We start from the raw sequence: 27,847 nt of genomic DNA, 5'->3' as shown, positions 1-27,847 counted from the left end.
GCTGCTCGCCGCATCGCCACCCTCGCCCGGCGCCTCGCCCGGCACCTCCCCACGCATGGGCATCATCCGGCGCACCATCAAGTACTCCGAGACGGACCTGGATGCCGTGCCCATGCTCTGCTACCGGGAGACGGACCTGGACGAGGTGATGCTGGCGGAGGAGGAGGAGGTGGAGGAGGAGGGGGAGGAGGAGGGGGTCGATGAAGACTCTGCGTTCGGGAGTGAGCGGAGCGCGCTGGGCACCTCGGGCAGACGGGCCGCCGGCGGCAGGAGGAGGGCGAAGGCGGCGAAGGGGGCGAAGGTCGAGGAGCAGCCACTGGAGGAGGAGGAGGAGGAGGGGGTGGTGAGCTGGGCCAGCGTGAGGATGCTGGGAGACAGGAAGAGACAGGCGGCCACGCGCCACCACGAAGAGGACGAGGTGCTCAGCCGCCTGCTGAAAGGGTGAGGGAGATCGCTGTGGATACACACACACACACGCTCACTGTCCCTCTCTCACAAGCACACACACACACACACACAACATTCACACACACACTGAAGTATGTACATTTGGTCCTTAATAATTGCATCATTTAATCAGTTCTATGTTACCTATATCACATCATAATGTCTTCACCAGGCATACTCATCAATAGAACCACTTCACACACTTGTACGTATTCCATGCCGTAAATATAAGACCTCACACTCACTCACTCTCTCACACTCTCTCTCCATATCTCTTTCTCCCTCTCTTTCTCTCTTTATATATATATATATATATATATATATATATATATATACAGTATTCATTATTTATTTATTTTGGGTCACTCAAAGCCACATACAGTGAACGTTCCGTGAGCATATCTTAATCACTGTATACCCTAAACGGAACATGACTGGTCTATATGTACCCTTACCTGCAGCCCCTCAGACAAGCATTCCAACAACCAATCAACCCTCAAGTCCCCCGTCGCCGTGGGCAAACCACGCCACATCTCGGCGGACAGCCTGGACACCTTCAGCCGGCACTTCGAGTGCATCATGGAGTCTCACCGTGCCAAGGGCACGTCCTACAGCAGCCTGGACAGCGAGGACATGACCTCCAGCGGCCCGCCGGTCTTCACCTTTGACCTCCCAACCCTCACCCCTGAGATCCAGAGCCAGATCTGTGCGAGCGCACGGCAGATCAGCAAGCTCAGCTTCGCCCCGCTGGCCCGAGCAGAACCCCTGAGTCTATCGGACCGGACCGGAGGATCGGACCCGACGCTGGCACCCTTTAAGGAGGATGACAGCGGCTCGGAGGACGACACCAACAGCAGCACCACGGACATGCCCACGTCTGAAGGCAACCTGGACTCACCCCTCGGGTCAGTGACATGGAGTCGACATGCACACACACACACACACACACACACACTTACACACACATACAAACAAACACACACACACACACATACACACACACCCACATACAAACAAACACACACACGCACACACATACACACACACACAGATTACACAATACACAATACACATACACGTTAACCAACACACACACACACACACACATACACATTACCCAAAACACACACACATTCACACATTCACACACATTAAACAACACACACACACACACTCACACACACATACACACATTGCACAACACACACACAAATATACATTACACACACACACACACACACACACACACACACACACACACATAACACAATACACACACACACACACACACACACACACACACAAACACACACAAACACATTACCCAACACACACACACACACACATCACACAACAAACACACACACACACATACACACATTACACAACACACACGCACATACACATTACACACATACACATTAAATAACACATACACACACACTTGCTTGCTTGCATCGAGGCCGATGATGAACTCCACTTCTGACTTTCAACATTGAGTTTTCTGGTGTCTGTATAGTCCTATCCTGGTTCCACAGGTCTTGTTGCAGGTGGGACATGCGTATGTAATAGTGGTGGTACTGGCAACCTTGGTTGTGTTTCTTTTATGCCTCCTTTCTTGCCTTTCCTGTCTCCTGGCTGTCCTGTCCTCCTCCATTGCCTTGGTCCCGCCTTGGCACATCTGACGCCAGGTGTTACGGTCAGCAGCCATGTCCTCCAGGTCCCCAGGTCTGATTTTTACACTTTAGCACTGTTTTTATTAGGTCTTTAGAGCGCTTCTTCTGCCCTCCAGCAGAGCGTTGGCCTTGGGCGAGCTGGCCATACAGCACTTTGTGAGGCAGCCGATTGAGGGGCATCCTTATAACGTGCTCCAACCATCATAGCTGGTAGAGGGTAATGGTGGTCTCAATGCTCTTACAGCCTGTTCTCCTAAGGATCTCAGTGTGTGGCACTCGGTGACGACTGATGATTTCTAGCATGCGCTGGAGACAGTGGATGTGAAAATGCTCCAGGGACTTCACATGGAGGTTGTAAGTGACCCAGGCTTCACAACTGTATGCTTCACATACTTTAGTGATGTGTTGATGTAGATCTCTTGTACAGAGGCAATCACCCTGTTTAAGCAGTTCCGCAGGGATATTGTCCATGCCAGGAGACTTGTTGTTCTTCAGGTAGCGGTCGTCTGCACACACATGCACATTACACAATACACACACACACATACATATTACACAATACACATGCACACATAAATGAACACAAACACATTACACAATACACACACACACATAAAAACACACATACACATGTACACACACACACTTCACATACACATAGTCTACACCCAAAATACTGTACGAATGGGCACAAGACAGACACATTTTGAGCTCAGCTCTATTTTATCTCTTTGTTCTAATCTATTGACTCATGCTCCTTGTGATATTGATAGCATGTAGTATTAGTGCACAAACACACAGACACACAAGTAATAGGTGCTGTATGGACAACACTCTCACACACACACACACACACACACACACACACACACACACACAAACACAGTATCCTATTACACTATCCTCCTCAGGGCACAGAGGATCATGTGTATGCCCATGTCCACACACACACACACACACACACACGAGTGCTAAGTGGCTGCAGTGCTTTCGTGTTTTTGTGTGACATACTCTAATCTGTCCGAGGCAGATGTTTGACAGCACAGCAGATGGTAATAATGGGCTTTCCATTTCTCAATAATGGAGCAAATCCACCCTGACATGCCTCATGTGCTTTCCCATTCGTTGTGTGTGTGTGTGTGTGTGTGTGTGTGTGTGTGTGTGTGTGTGTGTGTGTGTGTGTGTGTGTGTGTGTGTGTGTGTGTGTGCGTGCGTTTATTACTTCTTTGTCTGTTTCCCTTTTCTGTATTTGTGAGGTGGTGGGGTCCTAGTCATTTCTCTGTGTGAGTTGGTTGTTTCCTCTCTCTGTTTGCAGATATTGACTCTCGTATGTGCATTTATTCTGGAGGTGACAAATGTGTCGTGCTGATGTCAGGTTGGGCTTCCAAAATATGAATCTCTGCTCTGTGTGTGTGCCACGGTATGGCTCAGATGGGTGGATTAAGTTATTCCATTTAGGATTTAAACCACTTAATTCAGCTGCTCCTGAAACGAAATGCAATGTGAAGTGCTGTTTCTAGAAGATATTTGTGCATTCATGTTCAAGTCCTCCACTAGGGGGTGCTAGAGACTTGTTTTGGGCACTGAATGTTTTTAACTGTAAGGAAAGGAGGGGCAGTGTTTTCATTCAAGATCTGAGACAGTTTTAGGTCCAGAAAAATAGTTTGTCTGTAGCTTGTCTTTACCTACTGGTATTGACAAACGTTTTGTGAGAATAATAGTGACTGACTTCCTTAAAATCCCACTGAAACTTTGAGATTGCCAATCAATATTCATTGATTTGGCGGCCTTATGTGTCAACATGGCTTTGTCATTTTTAAACCACCAATAAGTCTGTTTGTCATTTCGGTGTTTGAGAAGTGCTTCTCATAACTTTGAATTGTCCGTCTCCAGTCTTCAGCTCTGCACCCCCTGCTGTTCTGACACCCAGTTCCTCTTCCTGTTGAGCAGCCAATCAGATCTGGAGTTCAGCCAGACATACTTGCTCTCTATGACATCTATTGATGGACTTCCTTGCCTCTACATTCTCTAAATTGAGAATATTTTATAAATATTATGGTGAAAGATCGTGTTGATGGGTCCTTATTGGTCAGCCATTCATAGATCACGTCATGTCCGCATATAGTAATTAGAAAAGTAATGTCTGTATAATTTATATCACATTTATAGTTCATATCATTAAGGAGGCTAAGTATATTACCTAAACTAAGTAGACTTAGTTGCATGGATTTAGGATCATTTAGAGTTGGGAGTCTCTGATAAACTCCAAAGGAAACTCCATAAACTCCAAGGAATGTTTTCTAGGCAAACTGGGCAAAGGTTCGTTCTTTACTCTTCTCCCCTGAAGAGCCAGAGTTGCTTTTCAGAACCTTAGTACAGTTCTCGCTTTCATATCCCGGAGGAGAGAGAAAGAGGGTGAACAATGCCAGAGGAGGAGGAGTGCGACGGAAGGCCAAGGTAGAAGCAACAGACAAAGAGAGGAAGAGGGAGAGGGGAGAAAAGGGGGAGGGGGATTGGACACAGAGGGAGGAAATGCATACCGTATCCAGGAGTGAAAATAGCCTGGCCGGCGAGCTGCTCCGAGAGAGACACACACACACTCACACACACACAACCAGACACACACACACACACACAGACAGACGAACACAAACAGTGAGAGGGAACGGAACCCAGAAACAGAGGCGTAGAAACACAGAGGAAGAGACTCAGACAGGGTAAAGCTCCGACCTACCAGGACCTTCTGCTGCTAACATTTCAGTGGAGGAGCTTAGAAAGTTTACGAGAGGCAGACAGAGAAAAGGAGGGAGTAAAAGAGAGAAAAGGAGGGAGTAAAAGAGAGAGAGAGAGAGAGAGGGAGAAAAAGAGAGAGAGGGAGGAAGAGAGAGAGAGAGAGAAAGAGAGAGGGAGATTCAAGACAGAGTGCAGAAGTCTTGTCAGCAGATTAGTAGGCCACCCACGGCGTGCAGGAGGGAGAGGAGACGCAGGCAAGGCGTGCAGGAGGGAGAGGAGACGCAGGCAAGGCGTGCAGGAGGGAGAGGAGACGCAGGCAAGGCTTGCAGGAGGGTGAGGAGACGCAGGCAAGGCGTGCAGGAGGGAGAGGAGACGTAGGGGAGCACCACTGACCTCTGGAACATGCTGTGAAATGCAGCGCAGATCTCCTGCCGGACTGAGTGGAGCTGCCGGGAGTAGGGCCCCGCTGAACAGCAGGGGTGGCGTCCATGAGGACGGAGGGACGGCGGGACGAGGCTCGGTGGGGGTCCTTCACCGCATCGGTTGCGGGACAGGGGTGAGGGGGGCGGGGCCCTGGTGACATGGCCCGCTATGTGCTATGCTGGGGGGGCGGGGCTTTGGAGGACAGCTACCTGTACGCTCCGTATCCAGCTACATACAGGTGAGTACCAGAGCTCTCCGCTCAGCTAACCCAAAACTGTGCCCTGTGTGGAGGGTCTGCTGCTAGATACTTCATTACTGATGGGAAACAGTATAATACAGGATTTTGCCTCTACTAAATACATTGCCATATCTCACCAATGATAAAGTCCTGCAGGATATGGCTGTAATGTAATGGAGAGAACCCCTACATGGACAGCATGTTTAGGCCATTGAATGCCTCATGATGTCTTCTGCAAAATGCCCTTTGCAACCAGGAGGTTACTTACTGTGAGAGCATTATAAGATCAGTGCTCACGCTTGACTGATCGGGCATTACTCACTGGTGCTTTTAGAAGGGCAATCCCCTAGCCTGTTGTGAGCAGAAGGACTGAGTGCTGTCACGAATCTCAGAATCGCACATGTCTGTGGACTGAAGTAGCTCATTCCTCAGTGGAGCAGCCAATGTCTTCTCAGTCAGAGTTATATTGTGCAGCGTTTAGAACGCTCCCTCCTCAGCTGGAGTTATATTGTGCAGCGTTTAGAACGCTCCCTCCTCAGCTGGAGTAATATTGTGCAGCGTTGATAAGGCTCCCTGGACATTTCTTCTGGCTCAGACGGGAGACTATGCACGGGTAATGGAAAACAGATCTCAAGTCTTTGTACGGTCATGGAACGAAACAGCTGCCTATGACTCGCTCATTCTAATTGTCTTTTGGCTCGTGTGTTTTTTTCCTTTTGAATGGAGGGAAAGGTGATTTAGGCTAATGTCAGAAGGCAGCACAGATCCTCTCTTTACCTCCCCCTGTCTCCTCACCTGGCTTCTCTGAGGTGTCCCCCTGTACCCTCACCTGGCTGCTCTGAGTGTGTTACAGGTGCTTTACCTCCCCCTGTACCATCACCTGGCTGCTCTGAGTGTGTTACAGGTGCTTTACCTCCCCCTGTCCCCTCACCTGGCTGCTCTGAGGTGTTACAGGTGCTTTACCTCCCCCTGTCCCCTCACCTGGCTGCTCTGAGATGTTACAGGTGCTTTACCTCCCCCTGTCCCCTCACCTGGCTGCTCTGAGGTGTTACAGGTGCTTTACCTCCCCCTGTGCCCTCACCTGGCTGCTCTGAGGTGTTACCGGTGCTTTACCTCCCCCTGTGCCCTCACCTGGCTGCTCTGAGTGTGTTACAGGTGGCATTCCTGAGGCTCTTGGGTATCTCTGGGCCAGCGCCCTGTAGGTGTAGTGCGTTATTGGGTAACCATGGCATCTTTGTCTAAAAGGGTTGTGTAAACAAAAGAAGTCACGTCTGTTTGCCCACGGCTGCCGTGATGTCAACAGAGCGCACCTCCCATTTGAGCTTTATCGTGCGTGTAGTGATTGTACTGGCATGTCAGGTTTGCCAGTCCCTGGAAAGGGTGTGGTGGTGTTCTGTCTACGTTTGTGTGACCAGACACAAAATAATTGTTTTGAAAAGAAATGGCAAAGGGAATTCTTCTGAGCTACGTTTAGCGCCTTGGATTTAAGTTGGCCTGTTGGGTGCTGGGTCTGACAGGGTCTTGGAAAGGACTGAAAATGAAGGAAGCTTGCGTGTGTCACTCTGTTTCTGCACTCTGCTTGTTCGAAGAATGTTCGTATCCACCCTCGGAACCCGGGTGGAAAGTTCTTTTCTTTCCTTTTTCTTTTTCCTTCTGTTGAGACAAAGCCATTGTTTTAAGAGTAAACAAACCCCCATACCCCCCCCCCCCCCCCCCCCCTTCTTTCCCTCCTCCTCTGTGTTGAACTATCCAGTTGAGAAAGAGGTGACTGCGAGGGCCTTTTGGAACAAACCATGCCATGAATGGAGAGGGGTGTTTGGGTTGTAGAGTCATTTGTTTTTCCTGCGCACCTGAAGGAATGCCAGAGAGGAGAGGAAAAGCGAGGCCAGAGCTCAGTCCTCTAAAGAAGTGAGCATGTTGTTTGTGAGGTAGGCCTGGTTCTCTTTGACTCACTTCACTTGTGCAGTCTTGTCTTCTCCCTGTGAAGTCGGACTTGGCTCAGCAGCACGACTCACTGGGACTTTGTTGTGGGAAAGGCTGCTTTGCCTGCCCTCGTTGAGTATTGAATGTCAGCTGTTCTCTTCTCTTCAACTGAGAGAAAGGATCATTCTTAGAGAAGGTTTGACTTCAGATGACCAGGTGATAACTCTTAACTCTAACTTAACTGTGTGTAACATACTTATGTTGTACTGTAACACTGTTTCTGTATTTAGTTAACATTTAAAGACATTGTAAATATTTTGATCACTTTTGCAGTCATCTTGGTTCAGAGGAGCTGGCTTAATGTGAGAAAGTTTAGTGTGGCCTGAAATAGGAACGAAGGAGTTTTTGGCAAGGGATCCTATATGGGTCACAAACAGAAATGTTTATGTGTTGCCTGCCACAGATAATAACCCCAGAGATGGGCGACGGCGGTGGAGCGCAAATAAACTCAGCCATCTGTTATTCATGAACACAGCATTCAACAGCAAACCACACCATTGGCAAAATCTGTGAGAGTTCCCAAAGCACCAAGGTCTCTTTGAGATGTGTACAGTGCTGTGTATCCATGCTATTCCATGCTGATAAATATATATATCAATATACCTGTCATATATGGCCTGGCTATCTGTGATTGATTCTGGATACAGTACCTATTCCATGCATCCAAGCTGAATATACATCATGATTGATATATTGCCTCTCTTCTACTGTATATGGATATGACATGTGAACGATCAGGTTCTCTCTTGGCACTGGTACAAGGCAGCCTGTTATCTGCTTTGAGTGTACGTATAACACCTTGACAACAGCCAGATGAGCGCGACGAATCAGTGGTGCCCGCCTTTTATGTTTCTATTCTGCTTTCACTAATCCCGTGTAGTCTTGAATAGGTTCAGATTAAAACTGACAAGCTTTAGCGTCATGTCCTGGGGCAAAAAAAGGAATGGAACATTGCATAGTATTGCAATCACAGGTAGATAAGGATTCCAGGCACTGAACCAAGGCTCAAATACCCCAAACATATTTGCTCATTTCCGTATCTTGTATCCTGTATTTAGTTGTAACCCAGTACTCACTTTCTCCCCTATGGCACCTCAAAGTTCAAAAGTTCAAAGTTGCTTTATTTGTCAAATGCTTCAGATGTCAAAACATACAAAGTATTCGAAAAAACCTATGGCATTCTTCATCACAAGACTCTGCTGCTGCAACATAACATCTTATATTGCATCCTGTCTGTAGTCATCAGTCTTGTGAATACAGCAATCTTTACTGTAAAAACAGTATCAGCGACTGCTGTTGGAAGGGAATGTTGATGATGGGGCAGTTGGAGACAGGAGAGGCACAGTGGCCCAAGTAAACTATAGCTAGTCTTGTCATCAGAGATAATTTTTTTCTCTGGAGAGACATTAGACACATGATTGGTCGAGACATGATGATGGAGACTTCATATTCTATCAGTTCAAGTGCACTCTTGTCCTCTGAGTGATCTCAGTGTACTTAGTATAAAAGCCTGTGTGTGACGATGTGCCGTCACTACAGATGTGTATGTGCTCTGACTGCCATGCCATCAAGGCTCTTTGGCATTACGGTCAGAGTGCCTGGGTCCTGCCAGGACCTGGGTGGGGTGACTACGCTCTCCCTTCGCTATACTGTGACTTAAATTTCATATTTAAGGTTTTATTCCTAAATTAAAAAACTATACTAGTACTATACTGAATACTAATACTACACAATACTATACTGACTACTTATACTGCAGCATTCTATACTGAATACTGCGTTCCCTATTTGACCTGGTGGTCTGCTCTCTGCAGGGAGAAGCCATGCCTACACATCCCGGAATCGGACCCTGAGGTGGCCGAGCGCCTGGCCCTGGGAAGCCCGGACAACCTGTCCAATGGGAACAAGGCCGACCTGGAGGCCGCCAAGAGGCTGGCCAAGCGCCTCTACAAACTCGACGGCTTCAGGAAGTCCGACGTGGCCAGGCACCTCGGCAAAAAGTGAGTTAGAGTTTCCAAGCGGTGAATGACGAAGGGGACAGAAAATACCTGCCTGTAGTGAGGAACGCCATTTTTCTTTGGGCTCTTTACTTTGTTGAAGAATTTATTCAGCGCTTTGTCGTCACAATAAACATTTGGACTAGATCTGTACTAGTTATCGTAAACCCTTCATAACGCATAGGCTTTCACTCTGTTTTGTGGTTAGTGACAGATGCTTAGTTCAGCATTAGCTCTCAGCTCAACTGTGCTGATCTTTCTTTTTCCGACTCTCTTTTCCGTAGCAATGACTTCAGTCGCATGGTGGCGGAGGAGTATCTGACCTTCTTCAACTTCACAGGGATGACAGTGGACCAGGCACTGAGGTGAGGCCTATAGGTGGTTGACCAATCATAAAGATGCAATCTAAGTGGTTGACCAATCATAAAGATGGAATCTCTAGGTGGTTGACCAATCATAAAGATGGAATCTTAAGTGATTGAGTGATCATGAAGATGGAATCTTTTCAGCAAAGCCATAGAGGAGGAGGTCTAAGTAGTGTCCTGTCTGATTTGTAGGTTTGTGATAGGACAAAAACTCTGTTTTATGATCTGATTAAAACTCGTAGTTCTCGATGGCTCAGGTAGAAGTTCTCAATGAATCCGGCAATCCGGCAGAGTGTGAAGCAATAAGGTTTATTTAGTCAGTGCAATACCAGCAGCATAAACCTGAGCTTGTCTCGAGACAACACTGATATCACAGAGGTTTACCGTCGTTTATATACATCTGATGAGGTCCTCCTGTCACCATAAATCCCCCTTGGCACTCGGGCCTACAGGCCTGCACATAGAGGATCCTCACAGGCTTTGAGTGGGCTCCCCACCCACTGTGCTTAGAACTTCTGCATTCTATATTTAAACACACACACACAAGTCCTATCGGTAGTGTAACTTATGGCGTACTAGTACAGGAGTTTTGAAAGCTTATTATCATGAATATCCTTGTGATTATACTTAAGCAATATAGAAAGGAATATCCCTTACCTACCCCACTCGCACGAGTACTATATTGCTTTTATAAAACAATTTTAGAGTCAACCAATTTACATTTAAACACAAAGTTATTGATTAAAAACATGTTTATTTCGCTATTGTTTCTCTGCAAAAAAAAATTGTTCCATTGTCAATGTCTTTTGGAATTATAAGAACTTTGAATTAACGGTTATCGCTTAATTGTATCAACGCGCTATAGAATGTTTCATCTCGGAGTGATTTATTATTAGCTGTGAAAAGTCCGAGTTGGGATGTCCTGGGATATTCCAACTCATGGAACGTCTATCGTCCAATCAGAAACAGCTAAATAACTCGATAGAACCCTGTTTTATAATGATTGTTAATGTTCTACCCATACTGGTGATTATACTGCTGGTTAATAATACACACACAGGTTATTGAGTTTATCATTCACATATTTTGTCTGTGTGTGTGTGTGTGTGTCCTTCAGGGCCTTTTTGAAGGAGTTTGCCCTCATGGGAGAGACGCAGGAGAGGGAGCGGGTGTTGTCCCACTACTCCAGAAGATATCTGCAGTGCAACCCCAACACCATTCCCAACGAAGGTGAGATGGAAAATAACCAACACGTCTTTTGTTTTCAGGGTATAGTTTCTGTCGAGTAATATATCAGTAGACAAGAATGAGAGGCTACTGTTGCAGTACCATAATTGGCCATCAGGTTGCCCACTAATGTTCACTTTCTGATGGGATGCTTTTTTCTTCTCGTGGTTTAGATAGCGTCCACACTCTGACCTGTGCACTGATGCTGCTCAACACTGACCTGCACGGCCATGTGAGTTACACAATTACAGAACACACTCCCATATTATGTTCTCAAATTGATTTAATATGGCCAAAGAAAATAAATTCAACCAGAATTATTCAAATTCACCCAGACACATTTTCAGCCCTGTGTGTGTGTGTGTGTGTGTGTGTGTGTGTGTGTGTGTGTGTGTGTGTGTGTGTTTGTCTGTGTGTGTGTGTGTGTGTGTGTGTGTGTGTTTGTGTGTGTGTGTGTGTGTATGTTGCCTCTTGCAGAACATTGGGAGGAGGATGTCCTGCATGCAGTTCATCGGAAATCTGGAAGGGCTGAATGATGGACAGGATTTCCAAAGAGAGCTTCTCAAGGTATGGACACACTCACACCCACAAGCACACAAGCACACACACACACACACCCACACACAGATAAACGAGCAAATACACGCACACACACATGCACACACACACACATTTTGCTGTTCTGCCTTTTAGAGTAAGGAACATCCCCGATGTTCGCCTCCCTGTTCTGAGGGAGCTGTCATCTATTTCCCCTTTGGATTAATGGAGTCCAGATCAATCGAGCGAGAGTGGTGTACTTGTGAAATAAAGTGGGGCACACATTGGATGATGGATGTGTGTGCACACAGCCACACTGACCTACAGAACAGGTCCAAAGTAGGCCTGGAGGAAATGGAGAGGATGTTTTAAGCCGTGTTATTTACGATTAATCAGTTGACGAGGTGCTGAGTTCCAAATAAATCATCTGAAGCTTCCAGCACTGTGTTTGTTCAAGGACGCTGGGAATATTCACCCGGGCGGTGAGGTTTTTATATTTAGTCAGGCACAAGAGCTTTAAAACACCTTCATGGTTCCATAAATACCCCATCATACCCCACAGATGGTCAGGACAGATGACAGACACTGCCATCACCAAACAAGCACCTTGCTGGATTTTGATTAATTGGCATACCAATTGGGCATCAATTTGTCATGTGTTTATGAACTTTGGAACTGTATGTGATGCATTATAGAGAACGGGTTTGTTATGTCTCATTAGTCTCATAGCTGATATTTTGGCAGTGGTTTTCGAATTAACGCACACACACACATACACAAACACACAAACACACACACACACAAACACGCACACACAAACACGCAGGAAGTGACTCGTATGTTGCTGTGTTCCCTCTGAGCGTTCTCTCGCTACATGAGTCGGATAACAACACCTTCACTGCCCTATGAAAATGTGCTATATAATCAGAGCCTCTCAAGCCTTCTCCCTCCCACTCTCTCTCTCTCTCTCTCTCTCTCTCTCTCTTTCTCTCTCTCTCTCTCTCTCTCTCACTCACTCACTCACTTACTTACTCACTCACTCACTCTCTCTCTCTTTCTCTCTCTCCCTTCCCTCCCTCTCTCTCTCTCTCTCTCACATTCTCTCTCTCTCTCTCTCTCCCTCTCTCTGTCATTCTCTCTCTCTCTCTCGCACTCTCTCACTTTCTCTCTCACTCGTACTCTCTCACTTTCTCTCTCTCATTCTCACTCTCTCTCTCTATCCCTCAGTCTCTCTCTCGTTCTCTCTCTCTTCTTTCTCGTTCTCTTGCCCTCGCACCATGACTAGACCCTTCCCTATGAACGGCATCACCTCCCACTCCTTTATCTCTCTCTCTCACTCTTCAACACGCTCGCGCGCACACACACACACACACACACACACACACACACACACACACACACACACACACACACACACACACACACACACACACACACACACACACACACACACACACACACACACACACACACACACACACACATGAATATTGTATCACCCAGTGGGCTGCTGAAACACTCCCTCCAGCAGCTAGTGTTCAGTTCAGTCCTCAAGTTCTACATCTGTTTCTTCAGCATGTGTCTCAATCACCTCTTCTCCCTCTCCCTCTCTCTCTCTCTCTCTCTCTCTCCCCTCCCTCTCTCTCTCTCTCTCTCTCTCCCTTCCCTCCCTCTCTCTCTCTCCCTTTCTCTCCCCCTCACTCTCTTTCTATGTACCCCCCCCTCTCTGACATGACTGCACTCCTCCTCTCTTCTCCTTATACACACAGTGTCTCAGTCCTCTCCGCTTAGTGTAACTTCCACCCACCTCTGGGTGAGCTCGGCTCAGCGGCCCTGCCTCCCACAGAGATGGACAACGGCTTTTTTTTTCTCCTCTGGCACCTCCCTCTCTTGTTCTCTCTCTCTCTCTCTCTCTCTCTCTCTCTCTTTCCCTCTCTCTCTGTAAACTCTTCATATTACAGTTTTTCTCGATTGCTAAAACTCATTTTTTCAAAGCATGCCTCGGTTTCTCTTAACTCTTAACACAAATCCCAAAACCACTCACACAAAATGCAAAACCCTAATATCTCCTGCAAAATGCTACTTTGGTTTCAAAACACTATTATGTCACCTCAAAAGGGTATTTTGTTTTCAAATGTCACCAGTCCGTTATATGAGTAGAAATTCTACATGGTCAAACCATTGTTGACCACATGATTGAACACAGTGGCCAGAATCTCATCAGAGATACAGTAATGGCTCTCCTTCTTGCTCCTCCTCTTCATCCTTTTGCTCCTTCTCCTACTGCTCCTCTTACTCTCACTCCTCTGCCTCTCTGATCACCTCTCACTTCAATGTTGCCAGACATTGTTCTCCAAACCAGGAGCTAAAGCTTTGATTTCAAATTGCACAACAGCTTTGGAAATGGAAGTTTTGCCATTTGAATAGCAGTGTGTTCTGTCTGAAAACAAGGAGGTTTTGGCATTGATGAAGTGTGCAAAGTAGAGAGGATGGTGTTTAGTGTTTTGAAGAAAGTGTGGTTAACAATTGTAATCTGTGTCTAAAGCAGAGAATTGTCTGTTGTGTTTTGAAGAAAGTGTGGCTAACAATTTAAATCTGTGTCTAAAGCAGATAATTGTGCTTACAGTTTAGCAGAATTGGTTTAGGGAGTTGGCACATGAGTTACAGGTTGTGGTCATTGTGCCATAAGATCCAGTTTTTGAGTGCTATCAACGGAAAAAACTGTAAGGCTGAGCTCACTCTGGAATATTCTAGAGCTCTCTATTTAAACCCTTCCCCCCACCTCTGATCTCCAGCAGCATCTACAGCCCCCCTGCTCGTCATCACCATATCTCACCCTTATCAGATAGTTCTCCTACAGCTCAGACTCTCTCCAGTCCATACATCTTTCTTTCTTGCTTTGTTTCTTTCTGTGTCTTTTCTTTCTCTCATATGTTTACTGCCTTCACACTCAGTGTACCTCTATCTCTTTTTTCTCTCATTTGTTTTTCCCATCTCTCCTCTGTTTCTTTTTTAATGTTCTCATCACTTTCTTCATTCCCTCTGCATAATTATAATAAAATTATAAAAAAAAAATAAAATAAAAAAATAAATAAAAATAAATAATAATAATAATAAATAATAATAATAATAATAATAATGGTAATGTTGGGCGGAGTGGATAGGTTGCTCTGTGGCAACAGGTGAGGAGTGGTGGTTGTGATGGTGTTGTGGTGCTGTGGTGATGGTGGTGATGGTGGTGCTGTGGTGATGGTGGTGCTGTGGTGATGGTGGTGATGGTGGTGCTGTGGTGATGGTGGTGCTGTGGTGATGGTGGTGATGTTGATGGTGGTGATGGTGGTGATGTTGATGGTGGTGATGGTGGTGCTGTGGTGATGGTGGTGATGGTGGTGCTGTGGTGATGGTGGTGCTGTGGTGATGGTGGTGCTGTGGTGATGGTGGTGCTGTGGTGATGGTGGTGATGGTGGTGCTGTGGTGATGGTGGTGATGTTGATGGTGGTGATGGTGGTGATGTTGATGGTGGTGATGGTGGTGCTGGGTGCTGTGGTGATGGGGGTGCTGGGTGCTGTGGTGATGGTGGTGCTATGGTGATGGTGGTGATGGTGGTGCTGGGTGCTGTGGTGATGGTGGTGCTGTGGTGATGTTGATGGTGGTGATGTTGATGGTGGTGATGATGTTGGTAGCGGTCGTGGCGGCTGTGTCCAGCTGGTGAATGTGCTCTGGTGAATAACAGAAGAGGGGGTGAGAGGGAGGACATGGTGAGAGGGAGGACATGGCTCTCGGCAAATGAGAATTTAACTGCTGCACAGAACCCCTGCTGCGTGAGATTTTAGTCATGGTATTATCACAAAGGCGTTTCAAAGCTCTCTCTCTCTCTCTTTCTTACTCTCTCTCTCTCTCTCTTTCTTACTCTCTCTCTCTCTCTCTCTTTATTACTCTCTTTTATGAGTCCCAGCCTCCGTCTTTCACTCTCTGTCTCTTTGGTTTCATTTCTAATCTACCCCACATTTATATGACTAGTGAATTGTGGCAAAGCATTGTCCTAGGTGGAACCGCACATGTGGAAGAGCAGCCCATTTCTCTCTTGTGTTTTTTAATGAACTACAGAAGTGTGCCTGATCACCCTGCTAATGTGCTTCAACAGAACAGCGCACAGTGAAGACTGTTGTTATGCAGGTACCCGTAATTCATATGCACAGAATGTGCTTTTTGTTCAAAGAGACCCATTTTAGTTGATGGTACTCTGTTCTAAATGAATTATGTATCAGCCCACAATTTTTTTAACATTTTAATTGCTAACCGTCCCATACAGTGTTCACTGCATGTTTTGTAAAGGACCAGATTGCTTAAAGTTGGGTGCAGGTTTATAACTACTGTGTGCATTGCGGTGTATATATCACACCTCTTTGGCATAGCGTTGGCTGTACGCACACAGCTATCATACACAGTTGGCAATGCATAATTGACATGGGGCAATGGAACTGCCCAGGGCTCTGTAGTTACTGCATGTCTCAGTCTCACATTTACCCCATATGTGTGGAGTGGAGAGGGGAGAGGGGAGAGCAACAGCAGCAGCATCAGCAGCCGTGCCACTGAAATACCGCTGAGGGACACAGTAGGCAGACAGGGCAGACTCAGAGGAAGGAGGTCACATTTGATTAAAGGCTTCTTCAAGGTGCTGCCGACTCCCTCAGCTGTCTAGAGGGAGAGAGAATGAAAGAAAGTAGAGAGAGAGAATAACAGAGAAGACAGGGGCGGAGAAGGGAGAGAGGGGTGTGAGGAGAGAAGCTGAGGAGAGCAGGAGAGGGGGATTAACAGGAGGGGGAGGGAGAAGTGGAGAGGGACAGACAGCATTGAGCATGCAGATAGCAGCAGCCATTCCAATTTGTTCAGATTCTCTTGGTCGATTCCAAAAATAAATCAGGGCACTGAATGAGCAATCCATCTCGCTCTTTCTCTTTCTCTCCGTCTCTCTCTGTCTCCCTCTCCCTCTCCCTCTCCCTCTCTCTCCGTCCCCTGAACAGTGCCCTGAATCTGTGCCAGCCCGTCTTTACATAAACATTTCACCTACACACAGTAGTGTAGGTGAGAATCCCACGATGCGCAGCTCTCTCACAGCATATTCCGCCCACCCCACCCCCCGCCCCACCTGTCTGTGTAGAGCAACAAGTAAATGCCTCCCTTCTCCATACACTACGGTGGTGGCACCCTCCTGTGTGTGGGAGACCCGCGGGAAGGAGTCCTGTGGGAGCCTGTGGTCTAAGGAGGGCAGGAGGAGGAGGAGGAGGAGGAGAGATGTGGGGGAACGGAACACGGCTCTCTGGGACGTGATTGACACTTCAAGGAAGGAGGGATTAGAGAGAAAACGCCGACCTTGATTTGTTGCTCCCGCAGAAAAGAAATACGCATTGAGTGAGCAGGGAAGAGGGAGGAGGGAAGATAGAGAGAGGAGAGGAGAGGGAGGAGGGAAGATAGAGAGAGGAGAGGAGAAAAAAAAGAAAAACGCGAGAGCAAGAGCAGGAGAGTAGGAAAGAGGGAGGGAGGGCGAGCAAACCCAGTCCTGATCAGATGCTCCTAACTGCGAGCCAGACCATTTTGTTCCTTGGTGGCTCAGGAACGAGAGACTCAGTGGGAGAGAGACAGGGAGAAAGAGAACGAATCCTGAACGGGGGGACCACACAAAGGAGCAGAGGACAGAAGACACAATCAGCTGTGGACGGGGAAAAAAAACCTTTTGTTCCCTCTCTGGAATAATCCCTGGGTTTCCACTGGAAGAGAGGAGCGGCCAGGAGAGTGTTGTTCAGGGGGAAGAGAGGAGAGGCAAGGAGAGCGTTTCAGGGGGGACGAATCGGATAGCAGAAGTAGAGAGGCAGAGGCAGAGGCAGATGCAGCCGCTGTAAGTGTGGCGTGTCAGGCGGGAGGAGGTGTCTGCCGAAGGAGAGGAGGGGGATTCTTGACTGGACCCCAGAGCCTCGGCACCTGACAGCCCGATCAATACGCACTCCATGGCCAGGAGAGGCTCGCCGCCAGTCTCACACCCTCGCTGTGTGTGTGAGGAAGGAAAGAGGGTGTGTGTGTGAGAGAGAGGGCGAGAGGGTGTGTGTGTTTAAGAGATAGATAGAGAGAGAGAGAGAGGGTATGTGTGTGTGAGAGAAAGAGAGAGAGGGTGTGTGTGTTGGTTTCTTCGTCCCAGAAGGAGATGCCATGTGACATCATTGGCGAGGGGGAATTTTCTTAAGGGGCTTTACTGAGTGCGTGACCAAGCTCAGGTAGACCATGAGAGTCTGAGCTGGTGCCTGTTTGGTGCTGACTCCAGCTGGATTGCATATATTGAATTAGGACATTGCGATTGTGATGAGAAAGACATGCAGACACCCCCGTCTCACTGGGCACGAGAGGCATTAAACAGAACCTGCTGCGTGGTCTGTCGCACACGGAGTGGAAAGTTTTGACGAAGAAAATGGCGGAAGAGGCTCTTCGGTGGCCACGCAACACCTCTTTCCTTCGTTGAATGAGAAGCGGACGCCTGGGGTCACACTTTCCACAATGCCCCGAGGGTTCCACCCCAGCTGATTAGCACATACCACGAAGAAACGGAGGCATCTGCTGCGCTCGGTTTGTTAGAAATGTCTTAGAAAAATCCAAATAATCCCAAGATTTTTTTTCTTTTCGTTGCTGAAAAAACAAGACAGAGGGATTCAAGGGACTTCAGTCACTTCATTGTTCACTGTGTCTCCTCTAGTGTTTTTTTTTAAGGCCATTTTGAGCTGCTGGTGACCCCTGACCCTGCCTCATCATGATCGGGCTGAACAGCATCCACTCTAATAGGGGCCTGCGCTCCCGGTCTCTGTGCTCCGTCCGCTGCAGGCGGCACTTAAGGGTCCAGGACCCGGGTCAGTACACCAGTACACCCCGCTCACGCTCGCTCAAGCCCATGTCTTTCCCGGACCTGCTCGGAAAGTTTCAGGACGGACACAACCACCCGCAGAGTCGTAAGAAGAAGGTACCGCCTGCACGCATGTGAACACGCATTTGAACACGCATACTGGGGGAGATTGACACTCTTTCCCTTTGTCTGTCATATCACATGAGTTTTTCTTTTTTTTCTTCCCTTTAAATAGTGGTTATTGATGGATGTTTGCCACCACCTTCAGAATTAGGTCCATTTTGTGTCAGTTTTTGTTGTTGTTGAAGGGTGAAGACACATTCATGGTCATTCTGAAGTACTTTGGGTTTTTGGATGTTGGTCCAGAGTTATTGTATTGTTTTTGTGTTGTATGCGTGATGTTTTGTCTTTAAGTGTATCAAAACAACCTCTATTTGGAGTCTTTGGGATATCATTACATGACTTGACCACACATACAAAACAGAAACAAACACACCAGCAAATGTGCACACGCAAAACCCAGCCACACACACACACACACAGAAACACAGAACCACACAGAATATTTCATCGTTCACCCATGTTGTATTTGTTTCCACAGGCATTGTACCACTCAATCAAGAATGAGAAGCTGCAGTGGACCATGTAAGTTTCACACACACACACACACACAAACACACACACACACACACACACACACACACACACACACACACAGACACACACACACACACACACACACACTCGCGCACAATATTATCAGAAACATATGCAGCTTCACTGATCCACAGAAACATTTGCAACTCCACTGATCCACAGAAACATATGCAACGCCACTGATCCACTGAAATATATGCAACTCCACTGATCCATAAGATGTTTTTTATAGATCAGTGAACCCCAGTAATATTTGAGGTATTTAGATTGCACTCAGTGAACCCCAGTAATATTTGAGGTATTTAGATTGCACTGTTAGGATATCTATCCATGGATCAGCTGGTATAAGAGCATAGTTAAGAATGAGCTAGTATAAAAGAGCTATCCTGAAGAAATACCTGAGGAATGCATAAGACTTGTCTTAGCTTTGGGTGGTTAACTGGTTGAGCGTGTCGAGGGCCTGTGTGTGTGTGTGTGTGTGTGTATGTGTGTGTGATTGCTGGCCGTGTTGAATGCCTACGTATGTGTGTGTCTGATTGTGTGTGTGTGTGTGTGTGTGTGTGTGTGTGTGTGTGTGTGTGTGTGTGTGTGTGTGTGTGTGTGTGATTGCTGGTCGTGTTGAATGCCTGTGCTGTGGACTGGCCCTCTGATGCCCTGAGCCCCTAATTTAGACTTTGGCTTTCTAGACATTGTTGCCATGGCTACAGCTCCCCAGTTGCCTCTCTATAATTACAGGTTGGCTCTCACTGGCTATAACGATCACTCACACTCACACAGTCACTCACTCAAACACACACACACACACACACACACTCAAACACACACGCACACACACACACACACACACACACACACACACACACACACACACACACAGACACACACACACACTCGCACTCTCAAGCACACGCACACACACACACACACACACACACACACACACACACACACACACACTGTGCTGTGCTGTGTCTCGTCCAGAGGTGCTGTGCTGTGCTGTGCTGTGCTGTGCTGTGCTGTGCTGTGCTGTGCTGTGCTGCTGTGTCTCCTCCAGAGGTGCTGGGCTGTGCTGTAGCGCATGCGCCTCATGGCTTCGAGGCTTCTGAGCGCGAGCAGCGGGAGCGCCGTCTCCTCTCCTTTATTCTGCTATTCTCTTTCATTCAGCCGTGCCACTTTAATGTCCCTCAGCCCCCGATCCACCCTTCTTCACTGGGCCCCCTCCCTTCCTCCCTCGTTCCCTCCATCCTGTCTTGCCAGCCTGTCTTTCTCTCCTCTCTGCGAGCACCTCTCTTTTACATTGCCCATATTGCAAGTGTGTTTCTCCATTTGTCCATCCATTTGTCATCCATCCATCTATCCATCTATCTGTCTGTATATCCATCCAGCTATCTGTCTATCCATACATATATCCTTCCATCCATCTATCCATCTATCTGTCTGTATATCCATCCAGCTATCTGTCTATCCATACATATATCCTTCCATCCATCTATCCATCTATCTGTCTGTATATCCATCCAGCTATCTGTCTATCCATACATATATCCTTCCATCCATCTATCCATCTATCTGTGTATCCATCAATCCATCCATCTAGTCATTCATCCATCTATCCATCTATCCATCTATCTGTGTATCCATCCATCTATGTATCTGTCTATTCATTGATCAATCCATCCATCTGTTCATCCATTTAACTCATTCCCTTCCTCATATTTGTTTCTGTTTCCCATCCACTCTCACAGTTATGTATGTCCAACTACCCAACCATCTACCCGTCTGTTTTTCCCTCTCTCATTCTCTCGCTCTCCTCCACACTGACAAAAAGGCCAGCAGTTACCAAGCAACAGATGAGAATATTGCCATTCGGAAGCGAGCGCTCCGTGCCTTATATGTCTTATGCAGTGATGGAGATTGTCACCAATCAGAAGCAAGCACACGGTGCCTTATATGTCTTATGCAGTGATGGAGATTGTCACCAATCAGAAGCAAGCAAACGGTGCCTTATATGTCTTATGCAGTGATGGAGATTTTCACCAATCAGAAGCGAGCGCTCCGTGCCTTATATGTCTTATGCAGTGCTGGAGATTGTCACCAATCAGAAGCCAGTGCTCGCTGCCTTATATGTCTTATGCAGTGCTGGAGATTTTTACCAATCAGAAGCGAGCACTCGCTGCCTTATATGTCTTATGCAGTGATTGAGATTTTCACCAATCAGAAGCGAGCGCTCGGTGCCTTATATGTCTTATGCAGTGCTGGAGATTTTCACCAAGAGGGCCTCAAAGACACAAGCCCTCTGGGGTGTCCAGCTCCTACGGGGTACCCCATAACGGGGGGTGATGAGAGCCTTATGGGGTGTCCAGCTCCTAAAGGGTGACCCATAACGGGGGTGATGAGAGCCTTCTGGGGTGTCCACCTCGTACGGGATACCCCATTAAGGGAGTGACGAGAGCGTTATGGGTCAAGGCCTCTAGGCCCGGCATCCGTTCAGAATTCTCTGGGCATTTTCCTATACTCCCTTTGTGATGAAAACTGTCTAGAACTCCCTCTTGAAAGGATGTCGTTGAACCAGGCAGAAGACAGAGGAAGAGAGAGACAGAAAAGAAGAGATAGGTCATGGAACACATACTCAGTGACCTGACTAACTGGTTTCCCTCGGTGCTGGCAGAGATTGTTAGGAAATATTTTATTCATGTCTGCACAACGAGTCACTGGAGGGTGTGCCGGCAAAGGACTGCCTGAAAAGATTTGTTCAGACGTGAAGGGTTTACCCTGTGTGTGTGTGTGTGTGTGTGGGGGGAGGGGGGGGGGGGGGGGTTACCCTCCCTCACTCTGTGGCTGTGGGCCGCGGCTAAATCCATTCAGACACTGTTTCTCTCAGGACTGGCGAAAAGCACTCCTGCAAACCTGAGCGGGTCTGAGCGCTCGGCTAGCCCTGAAATGAAATGGGCTTTTCAACCCAGACCTGGGGTGTTAAGGGGGGGGGGGGGGGAGTGTTAGTACCCCTGTGACTGCTTAATTCCTTTCCCCTTAGTTTAACACGTACACCTGCACTTGCTCATGTAAAATGGCTTCCCACTGTAATCTTCTGGCGCTCCCGTCCTCCACAGGGATGAGGAGGAGCTGCGTAAGTCCTTCTCGGAGCTGGCTGAGTGCCGCACGGACTCGGCGTCTCACACCATGAAGCGCGTCAACAGCGGAAGCAACCCTCTGGTCAGCGTGGCCCAGCAGTCCAACGCCCAGCTCTACAAGAACGGCTTCCTGGTGCGCAAGGTCCACGCCGACATCGACGGCAAAAGGAGTGAGTGCCCCTGATGGGACCTGCCTCGTCTCCATGGAGATGTGGTTCTTAGTTCTGCTATAGGTCTTAGTTCATAGTTCAACTTTCTTTGTGAGCCACCCATCAAAAACACGTAACTTGACATTTATATTTTGTTGTACAGTGTGTATGGTATTTGTCCCCAATGCAACTGACAAGCAGGTAATTGGCAGTACAACTCAGGGCTATTCTTAGGCTAGCTGGATCTCTCCATTCCCAAGGAGGGTGGTTGCTATCACTGTACTATGAGTCACCTTGGATAAAAGAGTCTGCTTGGTAACATACAGTACATGTAAGTGCTGATGTAAATGAGTCTAACTGTTCTCAGCTGCCCGAGGGAAGCGAGGATGGAAGTCGTTCAACGCCATTTTGAAGGGCCTCGTTTTGTACCTGCAAAAGGTAACCCGGAACTCATTCGTCATCATTCTGCCTTTTTCTCCCTAGCTTATTTACTTTAAGTTAAATGCCTCCCTCCTCTGCTTTGTAATTGGTTATCTGAAAGGGGGATTACCAGCCAAACAAGGCGTTGACTGATGAGGACCTGAAGAACGCTGTGTCCATCCATCACTCGCTGGCCATGAAGGCAGCCGACTACAGCAAGAGACCCAACGTCTTCTACCTGCGCACAGCCGACTGGAGAGTGTTCCTCTTCCAGGCCCCGTGAGTGTCCCGCCTCTCTGTCCCATCAGGACCACTCCAGTCCCTCTGCTGCCGTTAAAGACGGAGCTATGATGCCTGATTCAGAACATGTAGAATTGACTCAATATGATGTGAACTGCTTCAGATAACCACTTAAAAAACACAATACATTGTAGTCAGTTTTTGTTCAGAACTAGGATTTATAGTAAAACAAATGACAAAATGTACCGTGCAAATCATCTGTGTGCCCGTGTTGCTTCTTATGTCTTTTATGGGCTTCTCAGTCTGAATGCCATCATGCGTATGAAATCAAAGCGAAGTGAAGTAGTCTTTGCAGTCAGGTCCTGGCTTTGGAGCCGGTGTTAAAATGCATGACTGGCACTGTTGTCAAAGAGCTCCGGGCTCAGATGGATGTCCTGCTTCTCTCCTCTGGGACACAGTCAGAGTCAGCTCCAGCGGCTGTCCGGCTGTCCAGCCCCCCCCCCCCCCACCCTCTGCTTTCAAGTCCTGCTTCCCCTCAGACAGAGCTGTTTGCCCCTCAGACAGAGCTGCTGCCCCTCAGACACAGCTGTTTGCCCCTCAGACAGAGCTGTTTGCCCCTCAGACAGAGCTGTTAGCCCCTCAGACAGAGCTGCTGCCCCTCAGACAGAGCTGTTTGCCCCTCAGACACAGCTGCTGCCCCTCAGACAGAGCTGTTTGCCCCTCAGACAGAGCTGTTTGCTTATTCGGGCTTCAGCAGCAGCAACACCAACTCTGCATGCATGCACTGCTCTGGACCGATGGAGCGCACGGCTCACTCTCCCTTTATAAACTGGGAAGCATTTCAAAAGGCTCTGTGTATTGTTTATAAGATGCGGTCATTAAATAAAGGGAGATTGTGTCGGCTCCCCTCGCATAGTGCCGGACATTCATTCCCAAGAATTACAAATAAACAAAGTCTGTCACATCAGTCAGTTCAGTGTCTGTCTGTGAGCTTTATGCTGCCAAGAAAAGCCTTTCATCTCCTATCTGGAGTAGCCACACAGGGCTTTAGGAATCTATTTTGGGCTGTCGGAGTCCTCAGTCAGATCCCCTTTGCGAAGAGTTGACGAGCTGCCTGTCTAAGCAGCTCTCTGTCCTTCTCTGTTTTTGTCGCTGACAGGAATGCTGAGCAGATGCAGTCCTGGATCACTCGCATAAACACAGTGGCAGCCATGTTCTCAGCCCCTCCCTTCCCCGCGGCCATCGGCTCTCAGAAGAAGTTCAGCCGTCCTCTGCTGCCAGGCTCCACCACGAAGCTCACTCAGGTAGTGTCTGTCTGGTTGTGAATATGTTTGAAAAGCTTCAGTTTCTGAGCGGTTTTAGGCTACTAGCACGCTAACTCATGTAGCATTAGCAGTAGGGTAACCAGTCCCCGTTTTTCGTTTACAAAGATAAAAACATTTCACTGTTTTGAAGGTTGAGGTAAGGTCACCTTAGTTAGCAGTGACATTAGTATAACCAGACCGAATGGTTAGGTTCACCCCTACTGATGATGTCTGTTGTTGTTATTGTACTGACATCCCTATGAAGAATATAAATGTACCAATGTTTTTAATCATGAAGAGGTTTCTTTGTCCACAGGAGGAGCAAGTCCAGTCCCAAGAAACGCGGTTTCGGGCTGTGTCCTCTGAGCTGACGGAACTGCGCGTTGTTCACCCAGATCGCAAGGTCAAAGGTCGTGAGCTGGAGGAACAGAAGCAGCGGGATGAGTATCTGGAGTTTGAGGTGAGTTGGTCCCTCCACACCACCCACTCCAGGAATTCACGGTCATCGCAGTGAAGGATATTTATCAGTGTGGGTATTATTCTCCAGGCTATGAGTAATTCAGATATGACTTCATGTGTTATTCAGAACTCATAGTCAGGATGCCTCCACGTCCACGGGCTCAAGGTCGCCTGCCTGTCCTGATTCACTAAACCCTTTACACACACATTTTTGAGAGTGTCATTTATTTTAAATATTTTTTTTTACGTTTCTTCTGTCTCTTTGACATTCATTAGTCAAGTCTAAAACAAGGTTAAGCTTTTTGTCCTAATCAATGCATGCCAGGTCCAATCAGCTCAGCATCTTAACATCAGCCTATGTCCCCACCTCTCCTCCCCTGACAGAAAACGCGTTACGGGACCTACGCCATGCTGCTGAGGGCCAAGATCCGCAGCGGCGAGTCGGACCTGGCCACCTTCGAGGCGCGTCTCTTCAGCGACAGCGTGCTCAAGAGGGCCCACTCCAGCCCCACGCTGCCCCAGGAGAGCTGCAGCAGCCAGGCCAGCCAGGCCAGCAGCAGCAGCAGCGTCGGGGACAGCAGCAGCATCAGCGGAGCGGCCGCTCGTAGCAGCGCCAGTGCCAGCAGCAGCAGCAGGAGGGGCAAGCGCTCTGAGGGACCGAGGCAGAGCTACAGGAAGGCGGTCAAACAGTGAACGGGTGCTCAGGGGCTGGGAGAGGACTTTAGGGATGAGGCTTGGCCAGGGGCCTTGACCCTCCAACACCTGCTGGAGGTTTTTACGGAAAATCTTGAGGATTAGATTTATTGTGTGGACCCAGTGGTGTAGTCCAGGGTATACGCAGGAATACGGAGTATACCCACTTATTTTTCAGTCAGCATTGCATATACCCACTTCTCAAAACAGGGTGTTTATCCTGTGCTGTATGGGCTGCTTAAAAAAATCAAAGAGTATACCCACTTCTCCAGGGACCACTTCACCACTGGGTGGACCAGGTTGTAGTTACATCCTTGTGTAGCTGACTCCTCCATCCATCCAGGCTGGGGTTACTCTCAGAAGAGAGTGAGGGTTTGGCCCAGTGAGGCCTCGCCCTGGTGCAGAGGGTTGTTTAGGATGAGGGCAGACGGATGGATGGATGGATGGGTGAACAAAAAAAACACAAAACGATCTGTAGCTTCAGATCGTTTTGTGTTCTTTGCGCATCTCTGGGGTTTGCTTTTGTTTTCTGACAACTTTCTTCAAACTGGGAGGTGGAGCTGCTTTCTCAGGGAGGAGGCGCTGGCACTCATTCCTGCCATGTATCTCTGGAGGTGCTTCAGGGCTATGAAACACTCGTCATGGCAACCCTCAGACCAAACCAGTGGTGCAGGACAAAGCCCTCTCCACGGCAACGTGGTCGTCATGGCATCCGAGCCGAGTGGTTCCTACCGCTTCCTCTCAGCACCTGGAACCTACCGCTGCCTGCCATGAAGATTGAGAAAGAGAGGGATGGAAATGTTTCTGTATTTTACCTTTCTTTTGTTTTTACGCATGGGGGAAAAAAAAGCTCCAGGAATCTATCATTCCGTTAATGGACTCTCCAAGCATAGTATCGTAAGACATTCAGACAAAAACGGCCCGCTGTATATTACAAGTTTGTCAACGCATGGTTCAAAGCATGCTTATCATTTTTTTTTTTAAAGAGTCGGTTTTCTTCATTTCTTCCAGTGTTTGTTTACTGCGCTCAAATAGTGAAGAAATGTCTTTCCTGACTGACCATTATGAATGTCCAAGGCAAACAGAAGCCCAAAGGGAAGCAAAGTGACAATGACTTGATGAAGTGACTGTTCAGTGTGAATGCACACGGCTTTACTCTACATCCTGTGAATTGTATTAGTATATATAGATATATAATATCTGCTAATGTTTTTATGGGCTGAGCTGTGCACAATGATTCGCATACATGACTGGACCTCGGGAAAGCATATCTGTACTCAGGCTCTGTTGTTCACAGCTCACCACCGTAATGCAAGTGCTTAGCCAGTAGGGGGCTCTCTAGCCAACTTGAGTTGGCTTCCGGAAGAAGCCTGGGTGAGTTTTTGGTGGCTTGGGAAATGCAGAGTCAACCAGCAGCAACTGATTTCTGAGTAACTTATCTGAACGTGATCCAAGAGTGACTTGAGGTGCTTTGGTGGAAAAACACACTTGTTTTACTCTGAAACGGTGATAACTGTGTTAAGGTAAAAGGGAAGAAATTCACAAACAAGGTATTGCGCTTTGTCCTTGTTAGGTGGAGAACCTCCAGATGGACAATCTCAACAATCTCTCTTCTAGCTTAACGGCAGTGACTCATAGAGGCACAAGGCCAGGTGTCCGTAGTGAGAAGCATTGCATATGCTTGTTTGGACTTTAAGGTAAAGGCACCATTAGGTAGTCAAGCTCAGTGGCACTGCAGATATTTCTTATATATAGGGTGCACATCAAATGTTAAGAGATTTATTTATACATATATATTTTTTGGACATCTATTGTTCATGTCTTGTTGAGTATTTGTAAGTACTATTAAAATGTACCGGTATTGAATTTAATGCAGTTTTACGTAATGGTTTTTACTGGATAATCATGCTAAAATCATTCAAATGTAGTTCTGTTGCATCTCACATTGCTCAATGTTACTTATTTCTATTCTGTTGTTTCCTGTTTGGTTAAGGAGACGCCCATATTAGCTGTATATACTGTGAATAAGATGCTCTGATTGCTCAACGAGACTATGTTACATTGTTTGTATGTTTTCAGAGCATAGTGCAAAATAAACACATTTTAAAATGACAAACGTTAAGAATGACATTCCAAAAAAAACTGCCGTCAAACTGGTGTTCATTCCAGCTCTGCAGTGTACACAGGATGTTTTATGGTTTCCAGGGAGGTTTTCAGTTTTGAGTTTTATTGACTGTTGAAATCACATGAAAAAAGATGTGAAAGTGAAAAGTCAATATATT

General features: G+C 47.4%; 1 protein-coding gene across 1 annotated transcript; it reads left to right on the top strand.

Annotated features, from left to right (window-relative positions):
- Nucleotides 1–52: 52 nt before the first annotated feature.
- Nucleotides 53–27,569, top strand: psda (pleckstrin and Sec7 domain containing a). The gene is made up of 14 exons (XM_080848921.1): nucleotides 53–441; nucleotides 891–1,356; nucleotides 9,319–9,500; nucleotides 9,782–9,862; nucleotides 10,980–11,092; nucleotides 11,263–11,321; nucleotides 11,567–11,656; nucleotides 19,114–19,157; nucleotides 22,280–22,470; nucleotides 22,817–22,887; nucleotides 22,991–23,148; nucleotides 24,269–24,413; nucleotides 24,730–24,873; nucleotides 25,257–27,569. The coding sequence occupies exons 1-14, from the start codon at nucleotides 56–58 to the stop codon at nucleotides 25,563–25,565; spliced, it is 2,439 nt and encodes an 812-aa protein (XP_080705047.1). The 5' UTR covers nucleotides 53–55; the 3' UTR covers nucleotides 25,566–27,569.
- Nucleotides 27,570–27,847: the final 278 nt, after the last annotated feature.

Source organism: Sprattus sprattus (genome assembly GCF_963457725.1).
Source record: "Sprattus sprattus genome assembly, chromosome: 12".
NCBI classification, from domain to species: Eukaryota; Metazoa; Chordata; class Actinopteri; order Clupeiformes; family Clupeidae; genus Sprattus; species Sprattus sprattus.
The sequence above is the reverse complement of the archived record's forward strand: the minus strand, read 5'-3'. Positions and strand labels throughout refer to the sequence as shown.